The following is a 26,881-nucleotide window of genomic DNA, read 5'->3' as shown; positions in this document are numbered from 1 at the left end:
ATTCGTAGAAACTCAAAAGGGGAGAGAAATTACTATGTTCCAACTATTCTGCTAGTATTGTCCAGGGTTTGATCAACACCAATAATCCTGGCCATGCCAAAATCCGCAATCTTGGCGTTCAGATCTGCATCTAAAAGAATGTTACTAGCTTTAAGGTCACGGTGTATGATTGTAAGCCTTGAATCTTGATGAAGATATAGAACCCCTCGAGCAACACCAGTAATGATATTGTATCTCGTTGTCCAATCCAGTTGACCTTGCTTTTTAGGGTCTGCAAACATTCATACATACTCGTTACTTCGTTAGCTAAATGACTAAAAATGAAGGTTTCAAAAATGGCAAGTACTGACAGCAACATACCAAACAATAGATAATCAAGGCTCTTGTTTGGAACGAACTCGTAGACGAGAATCTTTTCATCTCCTTCAAGACAAAACCCAAGAAGCCTAACCAGGTTTCGATGTTGAAGCTTTGCTACTAGAGCAGCCTCTGTCTTGAACTCTTGTGCACCTTGTCCTGATGTTTTCGACAGTCTCTTAACGGCTACTTCATTTCCATTTGGAAGTATACCCTAAAAGAATTGACATTTAATCAAACATCCATATATATTAATTCAAAGGTTTAAACTTTCAAGTGAAGAAACAGAACAAGTCGTTGAAAAAAGTTAACAATATACCTTGTATACTACACCGAATCCACCTTGACCTAGCCTGTTGCTCGTCGAAAAATTATCCGTAGCAGCTTCAATCGTCTTAAAATCGAATTGCAACGAATGTGGTACTGAAATATCATCACCAGCTGCAAAACGAAATCGTAGCTTTATTAAGCTAAAATTCAGTTTGGTCCTTCAAAATCGTCACAATAGGTCTCCAAGAAAACAGAGCAGATGAACAAAATCTAACCATCTTAGCACAAAGCCCTTTTCCTCAATCATGATAAAACCCTAATGTAACAACAAAACTCACATTGAAAGTCAACATCTCGGTAAGATTTTTTCCTCCGATAAAAGGCAAACACAAGAGCGAGCAGCAGCAAGAAGATGACGACGGTAGCTACAACAATACCCACAATAGCTCCCACTGAAAGCGAATCGCCATCTACACAGGTCAAATAATTAATATAATTAAAGATAATTTATTTTCTTACTTACTTATTTCCGAAATTAGGTCAAAATTATTAGGATATAATGTTAAAAAAAAAACATACCGTCCCTATCGCCAGTTGAAGGCTGCGGTGGAGGTGCCGTCGTCAAAGTAATATTATCAAAGGCTCCAAAGAAAGGATAAAGTTCCCACCGGAAAAAACAGCTCGGCCTAATAACAACGCTGCCTTGATTCCCACGGCAACACTCTTGGTAGCTCCTAACACTTGCTCGAAGACAAGCGTCGCAGTTCCCCGGTGATAANTTGGAAGTATACCCTAAAAGAATTGACATTTAATCAAACATCCATATATATTAATTCAAAGGTTTAAACTTTCAAGTGAAGAAACAGAACAAGTCGTTGAAAAAAGTTAACAATATACCTTGTATACTACACCGAATCCACCTTGACCTAGCCTGTTGCTCGTCGAAAAATTATCCGTAGCAGCTTCAATCGTCTTAAAATCGAATTGCAACGAATGTGTAACTGAAATATCATCACCAGCTGCAAAACGAAATCGTAGCTTTATTAAGCTAAAATTCAGTTTGGTCCTTCAAAATCGTCACAATAGGTCTCCAAGAAAACAGAGCAGATGAACAAAATCTAACCATCTTAGCACAAAGCCCTTTTCCTCAATCATGATAAAACCCTAATGTAACAACAAAACTCACATTGAAAGTCAACATCTCGGTAAGATTTTTTCCTCCGATAAAAGGCAAACACAAGAGCGAGCAGCAGCAAGAAGATGACGACGGTAGCTACAACAATACCCACAATAGCTCCCACTGAAAGCGAATCGCCATCTACACAGGTCAAATAATTAATATAATTAAAGATAATTTATTTTCTTACTTACTTATTTCCGAAATTAGGTCAAAATTATTAGGATATAATGTTAAAAAAAAAACATACCGTCCCTATCGCCAGTTGAAGGCTGCGGTGGAGGTGCCGTCGTCAAAGTAATATTATCAAAGGCTCCAAAGAAAGGATAAAGTTCCCACCGGAAAAAACAGCTCGGCCTAATAACAACGCTGCCTTGATTCCCACGGCAACACTCTTGGTAGCTCCTAACACTTGCTCGAAGACAAGCGTCGCAGTTCCCCGGTGATAAATCCGGGGTGCACTCCATCAACGCATAAACTCGCTGAAACGTCGTCAATGAAGTCATATCCACGGCGTAATACTTGTTACTAGAAGACGATGAAGCTCCATTGCGTCCACTGGAAGCCGAATCTATCATCCGAAGCATAAACGAATCCCAAATTCTGTCGAATTCGGACATGTTAATGGTGACGTTTCCGTTGTTCCACCTTAACGTGTGCGGCTCTAGATCCATCGATCCAGTGAATGAACGGTTGGCGTAACGAACCATGCAGAGAGTTTTAGTTTCTGGCCATGAGAAAGCCTCTGTTTGGTTAGGACAGTTTTGTATTAACTCTGTAACCCCCTCGGTAATACAATCTGAACAATCCTTTGATTCAGCTCCAGGGATGCATAAGCTCGTTACGTAGACTCGGTCTTGTTCTTGCCCAATCGAAGAGGTGTAGAAGAAGCTGTCTCGAGCCGTGACATTAGAGGCAAGAGACGAGAGAATGAGTCGACGGTTTGAGTCATACGTAGTGTTTGGCCTGAAAGTACCGGCAGTGTTCACGCAAATCTCTCCGGACACAGAGACAAAACCATATGTGACAAGGATGGATAACACGATCGGTAAGAGATTGCTTCGACCCATATTTTTCTTTTTAAGATTTTGGTTTTTGCTTTGGTAAAATTGTAAAATTTAAATACGCTTATACATTGGCTCTGTCAAAACTGGAGGCTCCAAACATTCTACGAGAGCAGTTGAGTAAAGGACTTTGATATGATCATATGGGAAGTCAAAATCAACTTAATTGAAATCGATTAGTTTAATGACACTTGATGTTTTAGAAACCTTGTGTTACGACGTGTTGTGTGATTAGTGGTATATAACAATGGGCCGCAGCAGAAATTTTCACAAAACACACTTATTTGAGTTTTTCTTTAGCTGAAAGCGATTGATTAAGTCTTTTTCACGTGGCATTTATTTCTATGTTTTTTCAAAAGTCAACAAAAATTTCTGTCATGCAGATTCGCCAAATTTGGCCTGACTACAATTACCAACTCTGCATAATTCAGCACTTCCTATTCCATTATCCTGTACTGAAATAAGTATGAATCGTTACTGTTGCCACTGAGATCAAGGTTTAGTCATCTAGTATTTGGTTGCTTGTCTCCAAAGTTATTTGTAAAGTTGACAAGTCTATATGGAAACATAAAAACCAAACAGAACATGCTGGATATTCAACGAGGATCAACATAGGTGATTGTTGCTTCATCTACAGAACTTGTTATAGACTTGCTGGTCGAATGACTTGACTCCAATCTCTGGGCTGGTGGGTTCGAACCTGGTCTGTTATTGAAGAAAAATCCAGGTGGCAGAGGCACAGGCAGAGTGATTGAGCTGGTTGTGAGCATTTGGTGTAACATCGACATTGTTGGTCGATCCGCAGGATTTTCTTGGACACATAACAGCCCAATATGAATGTATCTAATCACTTCATCGGTTGTACAATCTTCTTTGATACCGGGATCTACGAGGTCAGGCAGTGATTTGTTCTCCCAAAGTCTCCAGACCTGATATATTAAGAACTATGATTACTGTTTTTCTAAAATCAAAATTTTTTTTGGGACTTTCTTAGTTTAGAATTACTCACATATGTGACTAAATTGTTAACTAAACCATCCATCTGGTAGAAGCTGCTATTCTTTTTGCCACTAATGATCTCAAGAATCAATACTCCAAAGCTATAGACATCTGATTTCATTGAGAACTGGCCATGTGTCACATACTCGGGAGACATGTAACCGCTGCAAAAACACAAGTCAATCGGAAGCGAAATGGTTTCGTATGTGATCAAATGTAGTACTTTTCATGTTGATACTTACAAGGTTCCAACTACTCTTGCTGTGTTGGCTACAGTTTGGTCCACTCCAAAGATCCTTGCCATTCCAAAATCAGCAATTTTAGGGTTCATGTTGGCATCTAGGAGAATATTACTCGCTTTGAGATCACGATGTATGATTTTGAGCCGTGAATCTTGATGAAGATACAATACTCCTCGAGTAATCCCACCAATAATGTTCCGTCGCACAGTCCAGTCCAACTGAATTCTCTTGTTAGGGTCTGCATATGTAAACATAGTTAGTTAATCATAGTTCACTATGTACAAGAACAGACTAAAGTACATTTTTGAGGGTTAAAACTAACAGACCAAAGAGGAAATAATCAAGGCTTTTGTTTGGAACATATTCATAGACGAGTAATTTCTCTTCTCCTTGTAGCGAAAACCCGAGAAGTCTGACAAGATTTATGTGCTGAAGCTTTGCAACAACAACAACCTCGTTCTTGAACTCTACTTCACCTTGTCCTGATGTTTTTGACAGTCTCTTTACCGCAATTTCAGTACCATTCATGAGCATACCCTTCATTAAAATAATAACAAATTAAGAACAACTGATTCTCCACATAAAAAGCAAATGAGGTGGACAAAGAGATATATATACCTTGTAAACCTCACCAAATCCACCTTCACCAAGCTTGTTACGGTCAGAAAAGTTGCTTGTTGCCGCTTCAATTGTTTTTAAATCAAATTGAATTGATTCCGCTAGATTTCAAACCAATATCAAGCTCGTGAAAGGATTCCAANAAAAAAAAAAAAAAAAAAAAAAAAAAAAAAAAAAAAAAAAAAAAAACTCACTTGGAAGTTCAATATCTTTATTTTGGTTTCTTCTCTTGCAAATAACTAAGCCTACAACGATCAGTGTTATAGTAACAACAATAACAACGATTATCGCAGCTATAGTTCCTCCAGATATTTTTCTATCTGCCCAAACACAATACACCAGCATCATATAATTGCGCAAATCCAACGAAGTATGACAAAATTGCTCTACAATACTACCAAAAGGACTTGCCATTCTTCTTGTTTATATTGGTTCGGTTGGGTACAGAGGGTGGTGAAGGAGGTGGTGAACGTATGTCATTAATACTATCGAAAGCACCAGAGAAAGAATACAATTCCCACCGGAAAAAGCAACTTGGCCGGTATATAATGCTGCCTCTCTTCCCATGGTAAAATGACTTATAGTAATCAAGATTTCTCTCAAGGCAAAGTTTACAATCCTTTAAAGAAACATCTGGAGTGCATTGCATCAAAACCGATATGTTCCCGTAAATGGGCACCGGAGCTACATCCTTCGCATAGTATCTACCAGACAATGATAAAGAAGAAGAAGAAGAAGTGTTTCTCACCGATGAAGATGCTCTTCCGACCATACGGGACATTAACACGTCCCACACACTATCAAATTCCTTCTGGTTCTCTTTTCTTATCTCATTAACATTGTATAACCCATCATCTGGTTTCAAGACAAGTAGACCGAAGAAGGACTTGCTAGAGTAGCGGACATGACAAAGGATTTTCTCACCTGACCATGAGAAACCATCCATCTGGTTAAGACAGGTCTTTAGTAAACTTTCTGATGTAGTCTTGATACAGTTGGAGCAAACATCGGGTTTAGCACCTGGAGCACACATCCCCATGGCGTAAACTCGGTCTGGACCAAGCCCGATCGAACCGTTGAAGTAGCCATCGTGAGCCGTGACGTTAGAAGGGAGGGTGGAGAGAAGAAGACGGCGGTTGTTGTCATAAGTACTATTGGGTTTGAAATTCCCAGTAGTTGCGTCACAAGTCTCTGTAGTCTGAGCAGAAACTGAAACGGCAGTGAAGCCTATAATGAAGAATAAGAAACAGAGGATTGATTCACAACTCTTCCTTGCCATTTTTTTTTTGTTTTGTTTCTTTAGAGAATTGAGTGATGGGTGTTGTTTGGTATTTGGGGTTGTGGTTCTTATCAAGATCACCGTTATTTCTGAATTTCCTATACTTGAGTGACCATGCCGCATTTATGTAGACAACGACTACTTTGGATTTTCGTGGGAGGCTTCGTTGGACTAGATCCTATATAGGTCAATCTTTATTATTACGATTTTGGCCTTATCTAGAATATACAAAGTCAATTATTGGCCTAACTTTTTTCTCTTTCAATTGATAAAGGCTTTAATTAACTGGATGAATTTTCAAACAGAATTAACCACTCGTGAATCGTGATCAATGCATCGTCTACAGAACAAGCAAAAAGTTATATGATGCTAATTTAGTCTCACTGTCTAAGGCTCTCAGCACTCAAAATATTTTCCTAAACGCATGCTAACCCAATGTGAATGCGTTTAATGATCTGAAAAGTCAAGAACACATGAAGTGAAATAGTTTCCTGACATTTTCTCATTAGAACAAGAAAAAAAAAAACAAATCCTCACTTTATTTATATAGTTTTGTTACTCTCATCGTGAGAATCTGTCCACTACGAATCTATGGAGAGATCCATGAGTCATTTTTTTTTGTATTTGTAGATANAAAAAAAAAAAAAAAAAAAAAAAAAAAAAAAAAAAAAAAAAAAAAAAAATCGGTTGCTTGACTTTCAAGTTAAGTGTTATTGCTTTATTAGTCTCCATATTGGTATACTTTTATCAATTTCCTGAGTGAATTTTCTATGCTAAACCAGTCAACCTGAAAGTGACCCGTCGGAAAACACTTTCAATATACGGACATAAATCAAGTGAAGCCTTTGTGGAAAGCAAGAAAAAAAAAAAAAAACAGAACATGTTGAATTTTCAACGAGGATTAACATCAGTGATTGTTGCTTCATCTACGGAACAAGCAAAAGACTTGCTGGTCGATTGACCCGGCTCCAATCTCTGGCCTAATGGGTTCAATCCTGGTTCGTTTCTAAAGAAAAATCCAGGTGGCAGAGGCACAGGCAGAGTAATTGAGCTGGTTGTGAGCATTTGATGAATCGTTGCCATTGTTGGACGATCTGCCGGATTTTCTTGAACACATAAGAGTCCAGTATGGATGTATCTAATGACTTCATGGCTTTTATGATCTTCTTTGATACCGGGATCTATGAGCTCATGCAATGATTTGTTCTCCCATAGTCTCCAGACCTGTAGAATATATACAGTCAGAACTATGATCAGTGTTTTACATTTTAAGAGAATTAAAGAAAGTATGGGACGTTATTAGTTTAGAATTTCTCACATATGTGACTAAATTGTTAACTAAACCATTCATCTGGTAGAAGCTGCTATTCTTTTTCCCACTAATGATTTCAAGAATCAATACCCCAAAGCTATAGACATCTGATTTCATCGAGAACTGGCCATGTGTCACATACTCAGGAGACATGTAACCGCTGCAAAAACACAAGTTAATGAAAGGGTCCAATGATCAAACTTCATCTAGTCCAATTTATGTTGATACTTACAAGGTTCCAACTACTCTGCCTGTATTGGCTACAGTTTGGTCCATTCCAAAGATCCTTGCCATTCCAAAATCAGAAATTTTCGGATTCATATCTGCATCTAAGAGAATGTTACTCGCTTTGAGATCACGATGTATAATCTTGAGCCGTGAATCTTGATGAAGATATAAAATCCCTCGAGTAATCCCACCGATGATGTTGCGTCTCATTGTCCAGTCCAACTGATTCCGCTTCATAGCGTCTGCATATCAATTTATACATGATCAATTATTTATCATAAATAGCTACGTACAAATAGAGGAAGAAACAGAGTAAAACTATGTTTTGAGTTAAGAAATTACAAACCGAATAGGAAATAATCAAGGCTTTTGTTTGAAACAAACTCATAGACGAGTAATTTCTCTTCTCCTTGTAGCGAAAACCCAAGAAGTCTAACAAGATTTATGTGTTGAAGCTTTGCAACAACGACAACCTCATTCTTGAACTCTACTTCACCTTGTCCTGATGTTTTCGACAATCTCTTTACCACAATTTCAGTACCATTCATGAGCATACCCTTGAAAATATTTACAAATATATTAAGCACATCCGATTCTCTACAAATGAAGCAAGTGAGAGGTTGACAACAAGTTTATATACCTTGTAAACCTCACCAAAACCACCTTTACCAAGCTTGTTACGTTCGGAAAAGTTGCTCGTTGCGGATTCAATAGTCTTTAAATCAAATTGAACAGACTCCACTTCATTTGAAACCATAATTAAGCTCGTAAAAAAGTACCACTTTAAAGTTTAAGTTCTCAAGACCGAAACAAACAAACAAAAAAACTCACTTGGTAGGTCAATATCTTGCTTTTGCTTTCTTCTCCTGAAAATAACCAAGCCTACAACAATCAATATTATTGTAACAACAATAACAGCAACTATCCCAGCGATAGTTCCTCCTGAGATTCTTCTATCTGCACAAAACACAATTCACCAACAACATAACTAAAACAAAATACAATAAAAAAATAAATATAAACATACAAGAAATTTCTCTGAAATGTTTTCCAATAAGAACTTTACCTTTCTTGGTTATGTTAGCTACTGGAGAAGTTGTGGGAGACGGCGGCGGTGACTTTGGTAAATTAATCTGATCAATAGCACCAGAGAAGGAATACACCTCCCATCTGAAAAAGCAGTTTGGCCGTGATATAACACCGCCTTGGTATCCACGGCAACAGTTGTCATAGTCGTTAACGTTTGTTCGTAAGCAAGTGCTACAATTTTCTGAAGAAACGTCTGGTGTGCATTGCATCATTGCTGATATGTTCTTAAAATCCGGCACTGGAGCAAAGTCGTATGCGTAGTACTTAGACGAATTGTTCGCACCTGATGAAGAAGAGGTTATTCCGGCAATCATACCAGACGTTAAGTTTTTCCACAAGAGATCAAACTCAGTTAGATTCGTATTGAGTTCTCCTGTATTGTAAATCGCTCCACGTGGCTCCATATCGAGCAAACCGGAGAAAGGGCGGTTAGAGTAGCGAACAAGGCAAAGGGTTTCTTCACCTGACCAGAAGAAAGCATCTGCCTCGTTAGGACAGCTTTGTAGTAAACTCTCTGATGTGGTCTTGATACAGAGAGAGCAAACATCATTTTCTGCAGCTGGAGCGCACATCCCCATGGTGTAGACTTGGTCAGCAGCAATCCCAATCGAACCGATGAAGTAGTAGCCAGCCTGAGCCGTAACATTAGAAGCGAGAGTAGAGTGGATGAGTTGGCGGTTCTTGTCATAAGGACTATCCGGTATGAAAGTCCCAGTAGTATTGTCACACTTTTGTGCAGAAACAGAGATGGCATTGAAGCTTATGACTAAGAAGAGGAAGAAAAAAAGGACTGATTCACAACTTTTGTTTGCCATTTTCTTCTTAAGATAATGTGTGCATGGTGTAGTTGGTATTTGTGGTTCTTATAAATTTAATCATCAGTTTGAATTTTCTATTTGATTAAACATGCACATTAATAAGAAATTGACAACTTTGAACTTTTTGTGAGAGACTTGGACTTTGTAAGTCAGTCTTAGATATTACGGTTTGGGGCTTATTAATGAATATAGATGCCAATTATCATCAATTTCAACGACTACTAAGACTCGTGATCAGAACAAGCAAAATACATGACCAGGCAGCAATCTCTCGGCTAATCGGTTTGGCTCAGATCTGACCCTATAGAAAAATCCAGGTGGTTGAGGCACACTAATTGAAGTTTATAGTAGCATTCGAATTATTGTGGACATGCTTGCATGATGTGCAGGATTTTTCTTGAACACATATCTTATATAATAGAGACTATATAATATAAGAAAGTTTTTTTCTAACTTTGTCTAGCAATGGCACACTTGGCGCTCTATATTTGTAACACATATCTTTCTTATTAATCTTTTTTTTCACATTATTACAAAAATATATTTTTTCCAACTTTTAGTTTTAACATATAATATATTTTTTAATGAAATCATATATCATATAGCCAAAAAAAGGTGGCATTCTCAAAAATATCCATTTTTCCATGCCATTTTTTTTAAATATTCCTCCATGTTGACTATTTTTAAAATTACTCATCTTTATGTACAAAATGACCAAATTACTCTTTTTTGAGTGACAACAAGAATGTACAGTCACCAAAATCGAAGAAAATTTCTCGAAAAAAAATGAAAAATTTTTCCGCCAAAACTACGAAATTGGATTTTTCCGTCAAAAATTTTGAAATTTATACCTTATAAAAACCTTGTAAACTTTTTAAAGGTTTTTAAAAGGTTTTTTTATATGGTTTTTTATAAGGCATTCACAAAGTTTTTATAAGGTTTTATTAGACTTTTATAAAGTTTTTAAATCGTTTAAAACCTTATAAAAACCTTGTAAATTTTTTTTGGTGGGAATTTTTTTTTGTCGAAATTTTTTGTGAATTTTTTTTTACAATTTTTTGGCGGGAAAATATGTCGGAAATTTATTTTGGCGGAATTTTTTTTCTTCATTTTATTGATTTAAATATTTTTCATGTAAAGGTAAAATGATCATTAAAAAAATAAAGGTTTTTAAAAATGAAAATGGCCAAAAAAAGAGTTATTTTTGAAGAGTATATCAAAAAAGGTATTTGTAACAAATTCTCAAAAAAAAATACTAATCAAACCAATTAAAATTTAAAAAGTTTTCATACGTTTAAAGTAAAAAAATTGAAACTAAACTAATCTATGATAGACTAATTTAAAAATATAGAATATGTTCTAATATATTTAAAAAATCACATTGTATTCAATAATCATATACTCTCTATGTTCCAATATATAAAATCATTTATTATTTTTTGTTCAATTTTATAAGATTTTTTTAAGTTTCTATGCATTTTTTATATTGATTTAATAATTTTTCACTATTTAAATTCTGCATTATTTTTTCTATTGGTTGAATTTAGTTAAATGATTCAATATTTATTTTTTCTTAACCTTTGAGCCTTTAGCCAAAACAAATTATATTTTTGAACAGAGGGGAGTAAATTGTATTAAAGACAAAACTCAAATTAAATTAAATTTGAATTTAATATTCTATAAGTTACAATTTGACTGTCTTTAAAACATATGTACTAAAACAATTACATAATGGTATCATAAAATAATTGCTTAATCACTCCATAAAATAACAGAAAACAATTGTTTCAAAAATTAATTTAATGGTAATTATACTATTTAGTATAAAATGATTAGAAAATAGAGATAATATATCGAATATAAAAACATTAAAGCTGATACATTTTTCTTTTCATGAGCTTTATTCAAAATTTAGTTAAAGTTATAGTATAAGGTACTTCTTAAATTTTTATGACATGAGTCATATTTTAGTATGCATTAATCCAAATATTTTTATATTAAGAATGATTACAAGATTAGAGAGTAAAAGTTAGAGCATATAATAAATCAGGATACACTTATTTATTCAAGATAATCACTGGTGATTCCTCTGTTACCTTGTACAACATATTGTCTAGATTCATAATCTCATTAGTATAGTACAAAATTCAGGTTTCAGAAGTTTAGTTTATTGATTGGATGAAATTGAGTCAGTCTGATTTCTTTATTTCTCACATTAAAACCATCAAAATCTGATGGAGAAATCATCATATATATATATATATATATATATATATTAAAAGTTCAAATATAGTTAATTAAAAAATACAGTTATTTTAGTTATGTCAGAAAATTATTTGGAATGTATCTATTGTTGATCAATTTTTATGATTTTATCTTCCCTTCCATCTACCCCAATTGACTGACATGTTGGAGAGTTCATTTCTTGATAATTAAAAGAACATAATGAATATGAATAGAGACAATGACCCAGAAATAACCCAGCATCATAGAAGTATAACACATTTTAAGCATTCATATAGTTTCTAATTCACAAGAAGTTTGTGAGGAGGCTAATTGAAGAAAATCAAATCATAGCAACAGTGGAGTCAAGAAGAAAATCAAATATTAATATTGAGTTAAAGAATATATAAAGTTGTAAAACCAGTCACAGAAATATTATTTTTTTTTACGATTGAGACTAAAATGTAATTTTTATTTTTTTATTTTCATGGTTACTGAATTTCGATAATAATTTTCTGGTTACTGAGATCTAGCGAATCATCATATAAGTCTTGATCTCATCCATATATTGTATTAGAGCTTTGGGAAATATGTAGGGAAAGATGAGATTTATCTGGTAATATTTGTAAACTATTATCAATACTCAGTTTTCACTTTGAATGTCTAATATATGATCTTTACAGAAACCTCATGTATGCTAAGATCATCTCCAATGTATATTCTATTTTTTTACTCTAAAATAGAGAATAGCTTTTCTTCACTGTATCACTCTATTTTTGACTCTAAAATCGAGTTAGTGAAAAAAATAAAATCGAATATAGAGTAATCCTACCATTTACGCTATTTTAGAGTAAGATATAGAGTATGATTGGAGGAAATGTTACTCTATAATGAAGGATTGAATTTAAAATAGAGTAGAATTGGAGACACTCTAAGAACATAACAATTTATCACAAAACAATAAAATTCCAAATAGCAGAAATTTGAGGGAATTAATTACTTCAATAAAAAAAATTTGTTATGTATTTTTTTTTTACGTCAAAACATTAAGAACCATATATAAAGGAACAAATATTAAACATTTAAAATTAAAATTTTTATATTAAAAAAAATTCCAGTTCAAAAAAAAAGTTTCTAAATTGAAAATATATCATTATTTATAAAAATAGAATTAAGTATATCTTGCGCATCGGGGGAGCCTATTTCTAGTAATTAATAACCCAATTTAAGTGCATTTAATGACTCATTATATCTTAACAATAGCTTCAGCAAACTACGTAAACATACACAAAAGTGTGATCATACCATAACTGATTTATTTCTCCAAAAATAAGAAGCACTGTGAGTTTCTCTGTAGTCTTATGTTGTAAAGTCTCTAAACTGTAAAATGGTACAGATTTAAGTTTTTAACAATAGAAACTTGGGATCAAATTAGTATGTCGGACAGAAAATGGATTGTTATAAGGGGTTTGGTTTTCAAAGGCAACTCAGTCATATAGAGAGAGTTTCCTAACATTAATAAAGAGAATTATTCTTTGTACAAGCTAGAGTGTTTGTGAAGGTTTCTCTTTATGCTGATCAACAAGTGATTATGTAAATCATTTGATCAAATAACTATTTTTTAATCCAAATGCAAGTTAATTTTAACATGGCACTTTCCCGAAAAAAAAATATGCTGTTTAATAAAAATGAAAAAGAAAAAAATCGTTTACTTTGACTTTTTGACTTCTTACTTATACAAACCATCGTCTACTTCACGTTAATCAAAGAGAGAGAGAGAGAGTGACAAGAAGACTATTCAGTTTATAAATGAGAGAGCTCCATTATGTGAAACTCAAATCTCATGGCAGTCGAACCATGTCTTTTTTGTTATCTTTCATCTCCCTTTTCCTGTTCTCATTTCTCACTAGCTTCAAAGCTTCTCCTCAAAATCCTTATTACCTAGGTCGTTATTGTCCAAATACGACAACTTACTCAAGAAACAGCACTTACTTCACCAATCTCAAAACCCTTTTGTTCTCTCTCTCTTCCCGTAACGCCTCTTACTCCACCCGATTCCAAAACGCCACGTCGGGACAATCCCCCAACAGGGTCACCGGACTTTTCCTTTGCCGCGGAGATTACTCGCCGGAAGTATGTCGTAGATGCGTCACCCTTGCCGTTAACGAAACCTTAACTCGGTGTCCGTATGAGAGAGATGTCGTGCTCTATTACGATGAGTGCATGCTCAGATACTCTCACAGGAATATTCTATCGATCCTTACGTACGACGGATATGTATTCATGCAAAACCCGAATAATATTTCTTCTAATCAAAATCAAACAGAGCGGTTCATAAATTTGGTGTCGTCCACGATGAGCCGAGCTATCACCGAAGCAGCCAAAAGTTCTAGAAAATTATATACGATAAAGACCGAATTGACCACATTGCAGACTTTTTACGGGCTGCTTCAGTGCACTCCTGATCTTACAAGATGGGACTGCAAGAGCTGTTTGCTACGTTCGTTCGGTCGAATGTCTCTTGACCGAATTGGAGCCAGACTTCTTTATCCGAATTGTATTACAAGGTACGAGCTTTTTGCGTTTTATAACGAAACCGGCAATAAAACACTACCAAGATCAGCCCTTCCACCTGGTTCAGCTCCTTCTCCACCATCACCGCCAATTTCAATACCCTCACCACGACCTGGTCTGAACATTCTATTTTCCTATGATTAATTACATGTTTCAGCACAACCTTATTTTTCAAATATTCAAAGTTATGCTAAAATAAAAGGTTTATATGTGATCATCTGATACAGACTATGTATGTCAATACAGGAGAAGGTGGAAACTCATCTGTGATAGTTATCGCAGTTGTTATTCCAATCACCGTCCTTTTTCTTGTTTTCATTGCTGTTTTTTGTTTCCGGACTAAGAGAAAGAGGATGATTCATGAGACAGAACCACTAGCTGGAGGTAGACTCCAATGATTATCTTATCATCTAGAATGAATATTCAGTTCTTATCTGAATTTCAGCTTTTGTGATTATTTCTACAGATGGAGATGATATTAAGAGTGCAGGCTCACTTCAATTTGATTTTAGGGCAATTGAGGCAGCAACAGATAACTTTTCGGAAAGTAAAAAACTCGGTCAAGGTGGATTCGGCCAAGTCTACAAGGTAATATTATACCATTGTATAAGGTGTTTATCTACAATTTTAATCATTGCCAAACATCTTACCATTCTGTCATTTTAAGTCAAAACACATCATGTAGGCTTAACATTTGTAACCAAGAGAGTCGTGAAGTTTTTGACAAATTCTTTACATTGTTTGTTTAGGCTCAAAACCACAGTAACGTGTATGTTTCACCACAATACAAATGAGGACCTCCCCCACAATAATCTGTTTTATAATCTTTTTATAATCGCGTTGTCGAACAAAACAAACTGACATAATTGCAATTGAGTACTTCTTCATTTTCATGATTAATTTTAAACCTAACTCTTATACTTATGAATCCTTTTAAAAATAAACTACTCTTACAGGGTACATTTCCTAGTGGAGTACAAGTTGCGGTGAAAAGGCTATCGAAGACATCAGGACAAGGTGAAAGAGAGTTCGAATACGAAGTTATTGTTGTGGCAAAGCTTCAACACCGCAATTTGGTCAAACTCCTAGGATATTGTTTGGAAGGAGAGGAAAAGATACTTGTATATGAGTTTGTGGCCAACAAAAGCTGTTAAATTCCTCTTTGGTCTGTTAAATTCAAAAATTAGCCGCCTAAGATATAATTTCCAAATTGCAAGCCACTCTTCGTTACTAACATTGTAAGTACGTACGATTTGTGTAGACTCTACAATGCAAATCCAGCTTGACTGGACAAGACGGTACAAGATTATTGGAGGAATTTCTAGAGGAATTCTTTATCTTCACCAGGATTCGCGACTCACAATTATACACCGTGACCTCAAAGCGGGCAACATCCTCTTGGATGCTGATATGAACCCGAAAGTTGCAGATTTTGGAATGGCGAGAATATTTAGGATGGACCAAACGGAAGCCAATACAAGAAGAGTAGTTGGAACTTAGTAAGTATTGATCCTTGCCATTTATTTGATCTATAGACCGTAATACGTTGCAATCAACTCAAAATTAAGAATTGTGGCAGTGGATACATGTCTCCTGAGTATGTGATGTACGGCCACTTCTCCATGAAATCAGATGTATATAGTTTTGGGGTCTTAGTTCTTGAGATTATAAGCGGCATGAAGAACAGTAGTCTCTGTCAGTTGGATGGTAGTGTTGGTAACTTGGTTACATATGTGAGTATAGAGCCTTAAAACTTTTTAAAAATTTTTAATGCTTTCTTTGATTTGACCAGAGTACATATTATGAAAATGTTGAATGTTTAATAGACTTGGAGATTATGGAGCAATGGGTCGCCGTTAGAGCTTGTGGATCCATCCTTTGGAGATAACTACCAAATAAATGTAATTACTAGGTGCATCCATATCGCTTTACTCTGTGTTCAAGAAGATGTTGAAGATCATCCAACTATGTCAACAATCGTCCAAATGCTCACTACTAGCTCGATAGCTCTCGCCGTGCCTAAACAACCTGGATTTTTCTTTCGGGGTAGGCATGAACAAGTAAGAGAAGTTGCTACATTTGTGGATAGGCTTGCTCCCTGTTCAATCGATGATGCTTCCATTACTAGTGTTGCTCCTCGTTGAAGACAGAACTATATTCACTAAAATTAAGTTGTGCTATATGATTCTAGACTATTAAGCTTGGACTATGAACAAAGATTCGTGTAAATCAAACTGTTTCCACTGTTTATTTTCTTTATGATCCCAACATGTAGTAAATGATACTATGTTTTAAAGTTTGGTTTCCTTAAACAAGGATTCATCTCAGTGATCAAGGTGCTGTTCGTTTCTTCATTGGGATGAATCATCTAAGTGAAGATGAAAAATGATGTTTGTTTATGCCAAATTAACAAATCAGTTAGATGAATCAGTTGAATGATTTTTTAAAAACTCATCCAAAAAAGTTAAAAAAACTAGCTGAGTCTCATTGGTGTAGTTAGATGGAGCTGATTCAGCCAAAATTTGAAATTGTCAAAAATATCCTGAAGAAAACCAAAGAATTACATCAACCCAAAAATATCTTATTTACTTATTTCTTCTTCTTCTCCTCTCTCCTTCGACGAAGCTCTCAAGAGCTGAGCTTCGAAGCTTCAACAAAGCTTTATTCTCTCAGAATCTCAGAATCTCTTCATCGTTTCATCATCTCTCTCGTTCATCATCGCTTCATCATTTTGGTAAGTTCTCAATAACAGCTCTGATCTCTCTAACAGCTTCGATCATCTCAGATTTTGGTGTTTGATCGAACTCTGTGTAATATTTGTTGTTTGCTATACTTAATTTTTGATTCTGCATCTGCTTCCTTCGATTTCAGCTGGTGGGTTTGTCCAAATTTGTTTTGTTCTCTCTTTGAGTTGAGAATTATGATTTAGGTGATACTGCTTTAGAGTTTGAAATGAGTTCATGTTTGAATGATTAGAAGTGTTTTAGGTCGAGACTTGTATTTGTTGATGCAAACCACATGTTTGATGAGTCTAGTGCTTGTAGTTTTTTATGCAAACCACATGTTTGATGAAATGTCTCAATGAAATTGACTTGATCTTGTGAATGTTTTGAATTTGGCTTGATCTTGTGAATGTTTTTAGACATGGGTTTGTGTTTATTTATATCCCTATGTGACAATTTTGTTCTTTGCTATACTTGATTTTTGATTCTGCATCGCTTGCTTTGATTTCAGTTGTGGTGGATTTGAATAATTAGAAGTTTTTTTTTACTGCTATTACTAGTTTATGTAGTGAATACAAAAGCTGTTTATCTTTTCTGTTTGATGTTTGATGCTTGAACAGAAAAGATGTTTGTCTTATCAGATATCACAAACTGGTTTGTAGTTTTGCAGTCTCACTCATTCACTGGTTTTGATAACAATCACGATTTCTTCTTTTGGTTTTGCAGTCTCACTCATTCACTGGTTTTGCAGTCTCACTCATTCACTGGTTTTGAGTATCATTGTGTATCTACAAAGGTGGTTTGTTTTCTATCTCTCTCTCGCTAGTTCTTCTTTGTTAAGAATGAGGGTTTAGGTCGTTGGCTTGACTATTGTATAATTACATGTATATTCTCTATGGGTTTCTCATCTGCAATTTAGTTGTCACATATGATGAAATTTGGGTTAAATGGTTATGTTTACAAACACTAAACAAAGAGGGTGTTGGTTGCTTATTTGTTTGTTTCTTCAATGACCGATGCTTATTTGTTTTTTTTGTGTGTGTGTAGGACATAGATCTTCTTCAGGAAAACAATGACAACAATCCTTGGCACTGATGTGAGTATCTTCCCCTCTAAACTCATATTTTAGTTAATGCAGTTTTGTAGTGTAGATTGATTTTTTACAAAAAGGTATGTTTATATCACTTAGGAATCTTGCATGGAGTGATGAGCAAACCCGTTTCTATCTCCAACTAAGAATTGATGAGAAGCTTAAAGGAAATATAAGAAAACAGAATGTGAATGATGCTGCAAGACAATCGATCATATATAAGTTTTATGAGGTATTTGATGGTGAAGGATGGTGCCGTATGCATCGGTTTATGTTCGAGTCTAAGGTACAATGCTTTGATATTCTACGCATGAACCAGTCAACATTTAGGAGTTTATGTATGAGGCTATCAGAACAGTATAAGTTAGAGGGATCTTTCCATATTTTTCTAGAAGAGAGTGTTGCGATGTTCTTAGAGATGGTTGCACAAGATCTAACTGTACGCGTCATAGCTGAGCGATATCAACATTCACTCGATACAATGAAGAGGAAGTTGGATGAGGTTTTAAGTGCTCTATTAAAACTTGCAGCAGATATAGTGAAACCTACAAGGGATGATTTGACAAGTGTTAGTCCTTTTCTAGTGAATGATAGCCGGTATATGCCTTATTTTAGAGACTGCATTGGTGCCCTTGATGGTACTCATGTGCCAGTTTGTCCTCCATCAGGGAATGTAGAGCCATTTAGAGGTCGAAAAGCAGAAGCAACAATGAATTTGCTTGCAATATGACACAAAAGTGCTAACATATTGTGCTACACAAGAAGCTTCTTTCCCTCATCCTCCGCCTGGAAAATACTATTTAGTGGACGCAGGGTATCCAACTAGAAGTGGTTACCTAGGCCCTCATCGCAGAGTTAGATATCACCTAGACCAGTTCAGCAGAGGAGGACCACCGACCAACAGTAGGGAGCTGTTTAACCGTAAACATTCTGGTCTGAGATCGATAATTGAGAGAACCTTTGGTGTTTGGAAGGCCAAATGGAGAATTCTTGACAGGAAGCACCCTAAGTATGAGCTGAATAAATGGATTAAGATTGTGACAACAACAATGGCTCTCCATAATTTTATCAAAGATTCACAAGAGGATGATATTGATTTTTTACATTGGGAAGTGGTGGAATCATATGAACATCATGGTGATGAAAACGATGGACATGTTCCATGCTGGTGACAGATTCTTTCCCATTCCAAGCCAAAAGTGATTCCTCTGCTTCAATCCTAAGCCAACGATGGACATGTTCCATGCTCGTGTTCTTGAGCAGTTCAGCTTCTTTCCTAACTTCATCGTGTTTCTCTTTCTATTGCTGAGACTCCAACCTCGAAGCTTCTCCTTCGCTTCACAAGTCTTTATTGTAAAAACTTATAAAAAATTGTTATAAATAATTTACAAATAATTTACATTGGCATAACATGTTTTATATCTTATAAAAAAATTGTTATAAATAATTTATATTGGGATTTCTAGAGTTTTTGTTTGGTTTTGAATGAAAATTTATGTATATATATTTTAGATCAATACTTAAAATTAATATGGTTAAGATTAAGAGTAAAAAATTGTTAGATCAAAACATGGGTAGTTTAGTTATTATTCTAATCAAATCCATTTAGATAAGAATGTAAAATAACCAAACAAACACATTTCCATTCAAATGCATCATCCAAATGAACCATTTTTTTTTTTGAGTCATTTGACATTCAAATGAATCATTTGGATGAAGCTTTTGAATGGATCATTTGAATGAACATGCTAACTGGTGAAACGAACAGGACCCAAGGCATCAAAACAGACTAAGGAACCACGAGGTGAAGTCATGAAGCCCCGGATTACTCAGTTGGCACACACTATGATATTGAAGCCGAGACTTAAGTGATGGAATCTTGAAGACTTACTTTCATTACATTCTAGCTGCGTTTTGCCTCTCTGTTCTAACTATGCTTGTGTGAAAGGCTTCACTAATATGAATTAAGTTAGTGAGTGCTTAGACACCCTTATCATTTTATTTTATTTTTACAAGGAGAATGGTCGAGACTTTTGTTGGGCAAAAACTCGTGTACTAAAATCTTTTCATCTCCTTTGAGAGAATACCCGAGAAGCCTAACAAGTTTTGTATGTTGAAGCTTTGCTACAAGAAACACTTCGTTCTTGAACTCTTCTTCACCTTGTCCAGATGTTTTATAAAACCTCTTCACACCAACTAATGTTTCGTCCAAAATTACATTTTCTCACCAAAAAATTCAAAATTACATTTCCAGCCAAAACCACAAAATCTTGTTTCCCGCCAAAATCGCAAAATCTCATGTTCCCGTCAAACAAGATAATTTCGTTTTAAATGTTTATTTAAATTTAATATGAAAATTATTTAGCTAAAAACATAACTAAAACTACTAAAACATCTTCAACACAAAATAAAGAGTTTTTTGGTCATTTTACAAATATCAAATTACAAAAGAAATATAACTGCATCGAAATACAATTTCTGGACGCATGAACCAAAAAAAAAATGAACATCATTTAGATGTTGCGTCCAGATACTGCGTCTTGATATTGTATCCATATATTGCGTCTAGTTCGCCAAAAGAACAGAGCCTAAGTGTATTAGGGTGACTAAGTGATGCTTTGTGATGCTTAGGACTTAATTTTCGTAGATCCTTACTCTCTATGGTGTTCTTCGTGCTAGATTTGTCTTGATTGAGCAAGTCTAGATCAGAGAAAGTTTCACGTCCAGAAGTGTTCGATAAAATTTCCTATAGAATTAAGTTAGTGAGTGCTTAGCATTTCTAGCCGATGGAAACTGATGAGGTTGCTAGGTGGTTAGTTAGGCTTGGAATTAATGCTCATTGATAATTCGATTGTGAATGGAAGTTGTTGTTGATTAATGAAAGGATTAATATCATGCAAATGGATTAGTCTAGATTATGATGTAAGGCCAACGGATTAGCAAATATTGATTGTATTAACATTTTAGACTAGAATCTGATCACCCAAATGAATAACCTTAACCCAAAGGCCTATCATCTTTGCATTTTTGTCTTTTGATTTTTTTGTTGACTTTCATAAATTACATATTTGTTATTAATTTTGTGAATGCTTTATGTTTATGGGTAATTGTGTAGCTTAGACACTTGCTTAGGTTGATTAATTGCTTTTGGTTTTTGTATTTCATTTGCATCTTAAGTTGTTAGTTTAAAACCCCAATTTTTATTTACTTAACTTAGAAAATTTTATGCATTCCTAGTGACTTAGTCCCTCAAATGCTATAAACGATGGTCATTAGATTGTGGCTTGTGCATTTAGAGGAGATTAATTATTGATGTACTACTTTTCCCGAATAAAAGTCCTGCTTTGATTTCTTGTCTATAGCAACACGAGCTTTCTTACAAAAGACCGTTTACCTTGAGTCCTTGACTTTGATTTTTCCTCGTTACTCGTAAAAACAAAACGCTCTATTTCACGCTAAATCTATCACAGAGAGAACAACAAATCAATTTCCTTATTTCAGATATCGGATTCTTAGCTATGATAAACACCAACCGAAGAAAATTAATCATATCTTCTCGCGCCTCTTTCATTTTCCTTTTCCTTTTCTTTTTCTTTTTCCTCACTATCTTCAGAGCTTCCGCTCAAAATCCTTATTACCTGAATCGTAATTGTTCAAACACGAAAACTTTCACAAGAAACGACACTTACTTCACCAATCTCAATACCCTATTGTCCTCTCTCTCTTCCCGTAACGCCTCTTACTCCACCGGTTTCCGAACCGCCACGGCCGGACAAGCCCCCGACAAGGTCACAGGACTTTTCCTCTGCCGCGGAGACGTGTCGGCGGAAGTTTGCCGTAGCTGCGTCGCCTACTCCGTTAGCGAATCCTTAAAACAGTGTCCAAATGAGAGAGAAGCTGTGTTCTATTACGAGGAGTGCATTCTCAGATACTCTCACAAGAATATTCTATCGACCGTTACGTACAACGGATATTTACTCATGGACAACACGAATAATATTTCTTCTAATCAAAATCAAATAGAGCAGTTTGTAGGTTTGATGTCGTTTACCATGAACAGAGCAGCCCTCGAAGCAGCCAACAGTTCTAGAAAATTGAGTACGATAAAGATCTATTTAACCGAACTCCAGACAGTATACGGGTTACTTCAGTGCACTCCGGATCTTACAAGACAAGACTGCTTAAGCTGTTTGCAAAGTTCCATTGATAGAATACCTCTTTATCAAATCGGAGCAAGATTTAATTATCCGAGTTGTAATGCAAGGTACGAGGTTTACCCTTTCTACAACGAAAGCGCAATTGAAACACCACCAATATCAGCCCTTCCACCGGCTTCAGCTCCTCAACCACCACGACCTGGTCTGGCCATTCTCTTTTCAGTTAAATGTTTAAGCACAGCTTTGTTTTTGAGACATTCCAAGATATGCTAAAGCAAGGGTTGATATGTGGTGATCTAATACAAACTATATGTAATATATGTCAATACAGGAGAAGGCCGAAACTCCTCTGTCATAGTTATCGCTGTTGTTGTTCCAATCACCGTCCTTTTTCTTCTTTTCATAGCTGTTTTTTATTTCCGGACTAAGAGAAAAAGGACGATTTATGGGACAGAACCACTAGCTGGAGGTATAAAGACTCTTCTCATAATGTCTATGTTATTAGTTCCAGTGGTTATTCTACTATGTTATTACTTTTAATTCAGCTGTTGAAATTGTTTCTACAGACAGAGATGATCTTACAACAGCAGGGTCACTTCAGTTTGATTTTAAGGTGATAGAGGCAGCAACAAATAATTTTTCGCAGAGTAACAAGCTTGGTGAAGGTGGATTTGGTGAAGTTTACAAGGTACTATTACCATTGCATAGCTAGGGCCTAGGGATTCCACTGTAGGTATTTATCGATAAATAGTTTAGTGTTTTAAACCTTGGAAATGTTCTGAGTTGTGTGAACCATTGTCAAGTACCTCACCACTCTCTCTCTATTTTGAACTGAAGAAAATGGTGTAAAGCTTGATACTGGGAACCGAAAGAGTGGTGAGGTGTTTGAAAAACTCTTAACATGAGTTGTTTCGAACCAAAACCACAAATAACTTCTTCTTTTTTATGTTTCACCACTTGAATAATCATGTAAATACTCTGTTTCCCCTGTGTTTAAACCAACTCAAACACAAATACTTTGAGCATCAAGTGCAACAACCTTATAATATTTCTTTACCATCACAGACAACTCATTCTCATTCCCTAATGTACAGAGCTGAGCAAACTCCAGTCCTTAATTATCTTTTTTTTTCAATTGTTACGAGTACTAACTTGCAGCCTTCCCATATTTATCAATAAACTACTCTTGTAGGGTACATTTCCTAGTGGAGTACAAGTTGCGGTGAAGAGGCTATCGAAGACATCAGGACAAGGTGAAAGAGAGTTCGAAAACGAAGTTGTTGTTGTTGCAAAGCTCCAGCATAGAAATTTGGTAAAGCTGCTTGGTTATTGTTTAGAAGGAGATGAGAAAATACTTGTGTACGAGTTTGTGCCCAACAAAAGTCTTGATTACTTCCTCTTTGGTCAGTTAACTTTAATATTTGGCCTAAAGATATGTTTTAAAAACAGCATGCCATTCTTTGTTAATAACATTTTAATTGTGAATTGCGAAGACTCTACGATGCAGAGCCAGCTCGACTGGACCATACGATACAAGATCATAGGAGGAATTGCTAGAGGAATTCTATATCTTCATCAAGATTCACGACTCACAATCATACATCGTGACCTCAAAGCGGGTAACATCCTCTTGGACGCTGATATGAACCCCAAAGTTGCAGATTTTGGAATGGCCAGAATTTTCGAAATGGATCAAATAGAAGCCAATACGAGAAAAGTAGTTGGAACCTAGTAAGTTTTTTTCTCTTGCCATGATTGCCTCTGTACACTTTAATATGCATCTATATTAACTCAAAAATGTAAGCATTGTTTCAGTGGTTACATGTCCCCCGAATATGCCATGTACGGCCAATTCTCAATGAAATCAGATGTTTATAGTTTTGGCGTATTAGTTCTTGAAATTATAAGCTGCAAGAAGAACAGTAGCCTGTATCAAATGGATGGTAATGCTGGAAATCTGGTTACATATGTGAGTATACACCCTTAAGACTTCCAATTTTTGTTGTGCTTTTTGTACGATATAAGTTCTTATTGTTATACTGTTCAATAGACTTGGAGACTATGGAGGAATGGGGCGCCATTAGAGCTTGTGGATCCGTCTTTTGGAGATAACTATCAAACACGCGAAATTACCAGATGCATCCATATCGCTTTACTCTGTGTTCAAGAAGATGTTGAAGATCGTCCAACTATGTCAACGATCGTCCAAATGCTCACTACTAGCTCAATCGCTCTCGCCGTGCCTAGACCACCTGGATTTTTCTTCCGAAGCAAGCATGAACAAGCAGAACGAGCAGGTCCATCTATGGATACATTTGCTCTCTGTTCCGTCGACGAAGCTTCCATCACTTGTTTAGCTCCTCGTTGAAGACAAAACTTTTCATAAATCCCAACTTCTGTGATATATGATTCTAGCCAATTAAGATTGACAGTGAACAGAAAAGTCGTCTAAGTTAAACTGGTTACATTTTTTATTTTCTTTATGTGCAAAACAAGGATTCAGCTAACTCAATTGACTAGTCCGTTAAAAGGAAGAAAAAGAAGCCGAGACTTGCTTGTTAGAACTCTGAAGACTTACTTTTATCAATACTATTCTCAGCCCGAATCACACACACTATATAACCTAAAAGAGCATGCTTACAAAATACCGTTTACCTTGACTTCGATTTTTCCTCGTCACTCTGGAAAAAAGCCTCTGTTTCACAGAGAGAACAAAAATCAAAATATATTTCATAAATCGGATTCTCAAGCAATGATAAAACACCAATCGAAGGAAACCAATTATGTCTTCTCGCGCCTCTTTCATCTTCCTTTTCCTTTTCTCCTTTCTCATTAGCTTCAAAATTTCTGCTCAAAATCCTATTTACATATCCCATGTCTGTACCAACACGACAACTTTCTCCAGAAACAGCACTTTCTTCAAAAACCTCAAATACCTTTTTTCCGTTCTCTCTTCCCCCGGCATCTCCTACACCACCGGATCCCAGAACGTCACCGTGGGGGAACCTCCTAACAGTGTCACCGGACTTTTCGATTGCAGTACAGTTGTCTCGCCAGAAGATTGCCGTAGCTGCGTCGCCTTTGCCGTCAAGGACACCTTAATTCGGTGTCCGATTCAGAGAGAGGTCAAGCTCGAATACTATCAGTGTACGCTCAGATACTCCACCTTCAGAATTTCTGTTGAAAGTCCTTCTTACATATATCACTATTGTCCAAATACAACAACTTACACAAGTAACAGCACTTACTTTACCAATCTCATAACCGTTTTGTCACCTCTTTCTTCCGTAACGTCCCTTACTCCACCGGATTCCAAAACGCCACAGTAGGACAAGCCCCCGACAGGGTCACCGGTCTTTTCCTCTGTCGTGGTGACTTTTCGCCGGAAGTTTGCCGTAGCTGCGTCACCTTTGCCGTCAAAGACACTTTAAATCGGTGTCCTAAGGAGAGAGATGTCGTGGTTTATTACGATGAGTGTATGCTCAGATACTCTAACAAGAGTATACTCTCGACCATTACGTACGAAAGACGATTACTCATGATGAACCCTAATAATATTTCTACTATTCAAAATCAAATAGACGGGTTCATAAGTTTTGTGTCGTCCGCGATGAGGAAAGCTTCCATTGAAGCAGGCAACGATGCAAGAAGATTCTCTACGGTAAAGACCGTATTCACCGCATACCAGACTTTGTACGGGCTGCTTCAGTGCACTCCTGATCTTAAAAGACAAGACTGCATAGACTGTTTGCAAAGTTGCATCGATGGAATGCATCTTCAAAGGATTGGAGGAAGACTTTTTTGGCCGAGTTGTAGTGTAAGGTACGAACTTTACCCGTTCTACAACGAGAGCGCCATCCAAACACCGCCAATATCAGCCCTTCCACCGGCTTCAGCTCCTTCTCCACCACCACCACCACCAATATCAGCACGTCTGAACATTCTATTTTCCTTTGATTACATGTTTCAGCAAAAGTTTTATTTTGAGACTTTCAAAGATAAAACAAGGGTGGTGAACTTTTTTTTGATAATAATAGGTGGTGATCTGATACAAACTATGCATGTCAATACAGGAGGGGGCAAAAAAACCTCCTTCATAATCACCGCTGTTGTTGTTCCAATCACCGTCCTTTTTCTTCTCTCCGTAGCTGTTTTTAGTTTCCGGACTAAGAGAAAAAGGACGATTCATGAGACAGAACCACTAGCTGGAGGTAAAGACTCCAATGATAAAACTATCTTTTCAGTTCGGATGAATATTTTGTTGTGCTCTTATCCTAATTAAGCTGTTGTGGTTATTTCTACAGATGGGAATGATATTAAGACTGCAGGCTCACTTCAGTTTGATTTTAGGGCAATTGAGGCAGCAACAGATAAATTTTCGGAAACTAACAAACTCGGTCAAGGTGGATTCGGCCAAGTCTACAAGGTATTATTATACCATTGTATAAGGTGTTTATCTACAATTTTAATCTCTGGAAACGGTTTCTATGCTGTGTAAATCGTTGCCTTATAATTCTCTCAGTTTAAGTCAAAACATATCATGTTGGCTTAACATTTGAAACCAATAGAGTGGTGAAGTTTTTGACAAATTGTTTGTAAACCACAGTAACGTGTGTGTTCACCACAATACAAATGATGACCTCCCCCCCCCCCCCCCCCCC

General features: G+C 36.1%; 4 protein-coding genes and 1 pseudogene across 7 annotated transcripts in view; 2 read left to right on the top strand and 3 right to left on the bottom strand.

The window, feature by feature from the left end:
- LOC109125159 (cysteine-rich receptor-like protein kinase 11) overlaps window positions 1-2,991 on the bottom strand; it is a 5,523-nt gene extending 2,532 nt beyond the window's left edge. The window contains exons 1-5 of the mRNA XM_019230924.1: window positions 2,055-2,991; window positions 1,814-1,945; window positions 1,525-1,646; window positions 361-571; window positions 34-271 (exon numbers count right to left, since the gene is read on the bottom strand). Coding sequence (XP_019086469.1) covers window positions 34-271; window positions 361-571; window positions 1,525-1,646; window positions 1,814-1,945; window positions 2,055-2,874 — 1,523 coding nt within the window. The 5' untranslated portion in view covers window positions 2,875-2,991. The remainder of the gene's footprint in view (window positions 1-33; window positions 272-360; window positions 572-1,524; window positions 1,647-1,813; window positions 1,946-2,054) is intronic.
- Window positions 3,286-6,056, bottom strand: LOC104720169 (cysteine-rich receptor-like protein kinase 17). The gene is made up of 7 exons (XM_019230915.1): window positions 5,139-6,056; window positions 4,922-5,047; window positions 4,728-4,828; window positions 4,436-4,646; window positions 4,110-4,347; window positions 3,878-4,031; window positions 3,286-3,797 (listed from the first exon to the last, which is right to left on the bottom strand). The coding sequence occupies exons 1-7, from the start codon at window positions 6,004-6,006 to the stop codon at window positions 3,465-3,467; spliced, it is 2,031 nt and encodes a 676-aa protein (XP_019086460.1). The 5' UTR covers window positions 6,007-6,056; the 3' UTR covers window positions 3,286-3,464.
- LOC104717982 (cysteine-rich receptor-like protein kinase 18) lies at window positions 6,791-9,466 on the bottom strand. The gene is made up of 7 exons (XM_010435625.1): window positions 8,613-9,466; window positions 8,378-8,503; window positions 8,187-8,287; window positions 7,893-8,103; window positions 7,551-7,788; window positions 7,325-7,478; window positions 6,791-7,230 (listed from the first exon to the last, which is right to left on the bottom strand). Exons 1-7 carry the CDS (start codon window positions 9,448-9,450, stop codon window positions 6,898-6,900), a joined length of 2,001 nt encoding a protein of 666 aa, XP_010433927.1. The 5' UTR covers window positions 9,451-9,466; the 3' UTR covers window positions 6,791-6,897.
- On the top strand, window positions 13,500-24,721 carry LOC104717978 (cysteine-rich receptor-like protein kinase 19). 4 transcript variants are annotated; one of them, XM_019230917.1, is made up of 7 exons: window positions 13,500-14,365; window positions 14,497-14,634; window positions 14,717-14,838; window positions 23,413-23,623; window positions 23,714-23,951; window positions 24,036-24,189; window positions 24,271-24,721. In XM_019230917.1, the coding sequence occupies exons 1-7, from the start codon at window positions 13,534-13,536 to the stop codon at window positions 24,586-24,588; spliced, it is 2,013 nt and encodes a 670-aa protein (XP_019086462.1). In that variant the 5' UTR covers window positions 13,500-13,533; the 3' UTR covers window positions 24,589-24,721. The 4 variants fall into 4 exon arrangements, with proteins under 4 accessions (XP_019086462.1, XP_019086464.1, XP_019086463.1 ...); XM_019230919.1 differs by lacking the exons at window positions 23,413-23,623; window positions 23,714-23,951; window positions 24,036-24,189; window positions 24,271-24,721 and adding exons at window positions 15,207-15,399; window positions 15,494-15,749; window positions 15,830-15,983; window positions 16,077-16,511; XM_019230916.1 differs by lacking the exons at window positions 13,500-14,365; window positions 14,497-14,634; window positions 14,717-14,838 and adding exons at window positions 21,487-22,422; window positions 22,552-22,689; window positions 22,787-22,908.
- Window positions 24,933-26,881, top strand: part of LOC109126945 — a 4,710-nt pseudogene continuing 2,761 nt past the window's right edge.

Source organism: Camelina sativa, chromosome 10, assembly GCF_000633955.1.
Source record: "Camelina sativa cultivar DH55 chromosome 10, Cs, whole genome shotgun sequence".
NCBI lineage: Eukaryota > Viridiplantae > Streptophyta > Magnoliopsida > Brassicales > Brassicaceae > Camelina > Camelina sativa.
The sequence above is the reverse complement of the archived record's forward strand: the minus strand, read 5'-3'. Positions and strand labels throughout refer to the sequence as shown.

Coding starts and splice junctions, on each gene's coding strand:
- LOC104717982 (XM_010435625.1), bottom strand. CDS start 9,450: ATGGCAAACAAAAGTTGTGAATCAGTCCTTTTTTTCTTCCTCTTCTTA. Junction 8,288..8,377: donor GCAAGATATTGACCTACCAA/GTGAGTTTTTTT, acceptor TTTCAAATGAAG/TGGAGTCTGTTCAATTTGAT. Junction 7,789..7,892: donor CCTTGATTATTTCCTATTCG/GTTTGTAATTTC, acceptor ATTGATATGCAG/ACGCTATGAAGCGGAATCAG.
- LOC104717978 (XM_019230916.1), top strand. CDS start 21,582: ATGATAAACACCAACCGAAGAAAATTAATCATATCTTCTCGCGCCTCT. Junction 23,952..24,035: donor AGAAAAGTAGTTGGAACCTA/GTAAGTTTTTTT, acceptor GCATTGTTTCAG/TGGTTACATGTCCCCCGAAT. Junction 24,190..24,270: donor CTGGAAATCTGGTTACATAT/GTGAGTATACAC, acceptor ACTGTTCAATAG/ACTTGGAGACTATGGAGGAA.
- LOC104720169 (XM_019230915.1), bottom strand. CDS start 6,006: ATGGCAAGGAAGAGTTGTGAATCAATCCTCTGTTTCTTATTCTTCATT. Junction 5,048..5,138: donor CAATATAAACAAGAAGAATG/GCAAGTCCTTTT, acceptor GTGTTTGGGCAG/ATAGAAAAATATCTGGAGGA. Junction 4,647..4,727: donor GATTTGGTGAGGTTTACAAG/GTATATATATCT, acceptor ATTTTAATGAAG/GGTATGCTCATGAATGGTAC.